Source organism: Myotis brandtii, unplaced genomic scaffold, assembly GCF_000412655.1.
Source record: "Myotis brandtii unplaced genomic scaffold, ASM41265v1 scaffold729, whole genome shotgun sequence".
Taxonomy (NCBI): Eukaryota; Metazoa; Chordata; class Mammalia; order Chiroptera; family Vespertilionidae; genus Myotis; species Myotis brandtii.
The window spans coordinates 274,938-279,824 of NW_005370880.1; the positions used below are offsets into that span (position 1 = coordinate 274,938).

Consider the following 4,887-nt stretch of genomic DNA (forward strand, 5'->3'; position numbering starts at 1 on the left):
AGGCCAGCCCCGCCTAGCCCAGCCCCTTCCTCCCCGGACCTCTCTTTCCCCCACCAACACAACACCTGGGCACCTGGGAGGGGAGATGGGGCTGCCGGTGGTCAGGCCAACAGACTGAGGCCGGCTGCCTTTCTCCATACCCAACCCTTGAGCAGTAACACCTCAAAGTACTCAAAATCCGCCCTCTGCTCACCCCTCCCCTCTCTGCCTCCACCCTGGTCCAGCCCCATCATCACTATCCTGGACCAGTCTAGTCTCCTCCGCCCAGGTCCCTGCGCTCTCGCCCTCTTCCTCCACAGTCTATCCTCCCCACCACAGCCAGAGGGCGCCTGGGATCACCTGAGTCAAGTCGGGTGTCCCTCCTCTTGTCACATACCTTCCTCTTTGGGGGAAAAGTCCTCCATGCAACCCACAAGGCCCCATATGACCTGCCCTCCCTAAACTCTCCCTGCCCTCAACCCCTCCACACCCCTCTCTCATTTGCCACACAGGCCTCCTGCTGTTCCTCCAACAAGCCAGGCCTTGTCCTGCCCCAGGACCTTTGTACATGCTCCTCCCCCTGCTTTAGGCAACTTCATAGCTAGTTCCCTCACCACCTAAAGGTTTTTGCTCAGTGTCACCTTTTCATGAAGTCTTCCCAGACCACCCTATTTTGAGTCACAGCCTTTCATCCCACCCGATCATACCCTATCCCTACTGTAAGCCCTGATCATCATCAAATCTGATATTTTATTATACTTATTTTATTTCTAAATATATTTTTATTCATTTCAGAGATGAATAAAGAGTGAGAGATAGAAACATCAATGATGATCGGCTGCCTCCTGCACGCCCCATACTGGGGATCGAGCCCGAAACACGAGCATGTGCCCCGATTGGGAATCCAACCGTGACCTCCGGTTTCATAGGTTGACGCTCAACCACTGAGCCGTGCCGGCTGAGCTATACTTATTTCTTTATTATCTATTTAGAAAATAGTCTTTTGTGTGCTGCTGGACCCCCTCCCGCCCCACCCCAGCACCTGGCACATATACATGCTCCATAAATATTTGTTGAAGGAGAATAAGCAAACAAATAAATGGTTGAAAGCTCTATTGACACCACCTCTGACAGTTATCCCAAATCCATCCATGTATCCCCATGGTCACTATCATCTCTCTCCTTACAGGCTTCATTAGTGTCGTTCGTTGACACGTTTAGCAAACATTCACTGTCTTCGTAGCCCTTACCACCTGAAATCATCTTGTCTATGCGGTCTCTCGCCCCACTAGGTTGTGAGTCGCCTCCCCTCCCCACTCAATTTCCCTAGACACCCCTTGCATTTTTTAAATTCTTGTAACCATTAGGGGGCGCTATGCTCCTTCCCTGGACATACCCTCTACCCTCTGTATCAACATTAGGCGGGGGCGGGAGGGACGGGGTGTTAAGGAAAAGATACTCCCCTCAGCCCCCCCTGAGCCCCTCTTCCACATGAGGGCGGGGAGGGCAGCCCAGCCTGGAAATGTCTAGCTTTGTGATCCTACAAGCACCAAAAGGTTTCCTCCCCAAACCTCCTTCGCTCTCTATGCGTCAACTTCCTCATCTGTAAAATGGGTTCGAGTTTGGAATTACGGTAGGCATCAGAGATGGTGGAGGTGCCAAGACGAAAGAGAGGAAGACAGGATGGCCTTCCAGGGCTCCGCGCTCGAATCGGCCACTCACAAGCCGGCTCCGTTTCTGCATCTGGAAAATGGGAGCGATGAAAATAGCATCCACCCCATTCAGTGGCCTGCCCTAGGCGACAATTAAACGCGCTGAGGCCGGTCAAGCAGGCAGTACAGTCCTGGCATACAGCCAGTGCGCGGTAATTGTTAGCTGCGACCACCGCCTTTTCGTTCCTCCCTCCCTCCCTCCCTCCTTCCCTTCCTCCCATCCTCTCCCCTTCGTAAACGTGGCTGGAGCGTTCTCTCTCTTATTCCCGATCCCCCCACCTTTCTCATATTTGTCTCCAGGCATCGTGATGGGAGATCCACCACCTCCTCCCCCCACCTGAATGTCCACCCCCCCCCCACCATGTCTCTTCAGAGTCTAGCTCCGTCGTGCTGTCACTGGGGGAGGCTGCGTGCTTTCCCGCATCTCTCCACAAAACCCAACACTCAGCTGGGGTTCCACTCCCGGAAACCCAAGGGGGCGGTCTCGAGGAAGTGCACCCTCCCACGTCACAGCGCCGCCACCCGACCCGAGAAAGAAGACTCATAGGGGCCGCCCCGCCCCTTCCCGGAACCCTGAGGAGCGAGAGCGACACCCTCTCCGCGTCCCGAGGGGCCAGGGTCCTTAGGGCCAGCCAGCCTGAGGGCAATGGAGGAGCCGGATTCTCAGAAGAGTGACCCAGGGCGACCGAGAGGTGAGTGGGCGTGGCCAGTCAGAGGAGGGCGGGGCGATGCTAGGGGACCGGCCCACTTAGGGAAGAGCGGAGTTTCCCAGCTGGTGTGGCTCTGAAGGAGGCACAGTATTATAAAGAGGGCGTGGTTAGTGCAAAGAAAGGTTCCCTGAGGAGCGAGAGCGACACCCCCTCCGCGTCCCGAGGGGCCAGGGGTCCTTAGGGCCAGCCAGCCTGAGGGCAACAGAGGAGCCGGATTCTCAGAAGAGGGACCCAGGGCGACCGAGAGGTGAGTGGGCGTGGCCAGTCAGAGGAGGGCGGGGCGATGCTGGGGGACCGGCCCACTTAGGGAAGAGCGGAGTTTCCCAGCTGGTGTGGCTCTGAAGGAGGCACAGTATTATTCAAAGAGGGCGTGGTTAGTGCAAAGAAAGGTTCTAAGGGGGCGGGGCTGGAATGAGGGGGCGGAGCGAAAACCTAGGAGACTCCAGTTGGAGGCGGGGTCCGAAAGGGGCGGGGTCTTAAGGGCCAGGGCCCGGTGATTGGGCTAGGTTCTCACCTGGCCCGGTGGAAAGGGCCCGGAACCGTAGAACTTCAAACTTGAGTCCGGCCCCAGCCTCTTGGGAGCTCCGTGGGTCCCGACCCAGGTGAGTGAAGGGCCCCGGGCGGATCTAGGACCAGGGATTATTCGGGTGAGGAGTCCTCTCTTTTCCAGGGGGGTCACCTGCACGCAGGGAGGATCTGGGTGTCTGTCCAAGCGCGTCCGCGGACATAGAATGGGTCGCCGAATGCCTGATTGGATCGCTGTGCATCATGCGTGTCCGTGTACCTGGGTGTGCTCCTCTAAACGTGTTTCCTTTGCAACACGGAGATCCTCACTGCTTTCACTGTTGCCTGACATCTTTTTAAACCACAACCCAGATGTGCCCCTCCCTCTCTTAAAACCATTCCGAAGTTCCTATTCCATCCCACTGAGCTGAAAATTTGAGGTCCACCAGGTCCTGCATTGTCTCACCCCAGCCGACCTCACTGGCTTAGCTCCACTTAGCTCCTTGTTCGTTGCATTCCAGCCACACTGGTCTCCTAAATAATATCAAATGTAAAAAGCGAGCTCCGTCTTCCCTCTGCATTTGCTGTACCCCTGCACCTGAACGGCTGTTTCTCCAAATCTTTGCAGAGCTATCTCCTTCCCTTTCCTGAAGTCTCAGCTCCAATGTCACCTTCTGGGAGAGACCTTCCTGACTACACTATTTAAAGTAGCCTGCCCCCTCCAGCCATCTTACCGCCTCTCTCTGTTTTAGCATTTCATTGATTACTCTTGGAATTTATTCTTATTTTGTTGTGTGTCTTGTTCACCAGATGGTCAAGGGTGAAGGCAGGTCTCTATCATCACTGTATTTCCAGGTCTAGAACAGCACAAAGTAAGTGCTCAGCCAATTGGTGATTGTTCAATGTCAAGTTTGCTCATCTGTGTCCATGTGTGTCCATGTGCTGGTGGCTGCTCCCTGTGATGTGTACACATGTATATGGTCTATAGGCCATGAATACCCCCCTCCCTCCTTTCCCCATGTTTGCCCCTACCTCACCTCCTCTCCTGATTCTGCCCCCTTCATCTCTCCCCTGCCCAAATATCCAGAAATTATTCCAGAAGACACAGGGCCGGAGGATGACTTAGCCTATGGCTGACCTGTGCCCACCTTGAGCTTTCCCCCAACTAACCAGAATTTTGTCAGTGACCCACCTCGATGCCCACTAAGGGGGACAGGAGACAGAGGAACCTGGAGTTGGGGGACTCTTAAGACAGAGGCTGGGCCTGGGCCAAGAGACAAACAGGAAGTGCACAGGCATCCAAGAGACACACCTGGTGTTCAGGTATGCGTCGCCTAGAGCCAGCCCTTGGCCCTGCTCCCCATTCCTAAAGTCACCTAGGGCTGGTCTGTGAACTTCCTGCCCTTTTCAGGCCCTCAGCCAGGTTGACTCGTGATGTAAGAATCCTGGTGCTGTTTTTCTGCAGACCCTGACCAGGCCACGAAGACCCTGTGGGGTGGAGAGAGTGACCCCTTGCTTCAACCTTACCCAGGGCAGGTTTTCACCACCAGATACTTAAGACAGGTCTGCATGATAATCAAGGGAGTCCCAAAGTGTTTGAGCCCTAAATTTGACCATAATAATAATAATAATAATAAGATGTATCTGCTCCAAAATTGCATTTGCTGACATTTCTACAAAATTGCATTTGCTGACATTTCAACATCCTTAAATGTGGTGTTACATTGGAAAGCCATGCATAGGTTAGATTTTCTTACATCCTACGCATCCTTTTGTGTGCACAAGGATTGCTTAGAAGCTATGAACATTAGTAAATTAAATTACCTCTGGCCTGGAATGTTCTTTCACCCTGAGAACCACAGGGCTTGTTCCCTCAAAATCATTCCAGTTGTACTGACTGAGACCTTCCCAGGCCACCCGATGGAAAATCTGAACTCTACCACTAGGATCTTGGCTCTCTCTGACCCATCTGCACACTCATC

At 53.9% G+C, this 4,887-nt stretch overlaps 2 protein-coding genes across 2 annotated transcripts in view; one reads left to right on the forward strand and one right to left on the reverse strand.

Moving 5' to 3' along the window:
- The window catches only part of VAV1 (vav 1 guanine nucleotide exchange factor), a 57,837-nt gene extending 57,607 nt beyond the window's left edge, over positions 1–230 (reverse strand). The window contains exon 1 of the mRNA XM_014530258.1: positions 141–230. Within this exon, the coding sequence (XP_014385744.1) occupies positions 141–230 (90 nt within the window). The remainder of the gene's footprint in view (positions 1–140) is intronic.
- A 2,650-nt stretch (positions 231–2,880) lies between these two features.
- SH2D3A (SH2 domain containing 3A) overlaps positions 2,881–4,887 on the forward strand; it is a 13,329-nt gene continuing 11,322 nt past the window's right edge. The window contains 3 exon segments of the mRNA XM_014530261.1: positions 2,881–3,003; positions 3,716–4,228; positions 4,371–4,468. The gene's annotated coding sequence lies outside the window, so the exon portion shown is untranslated.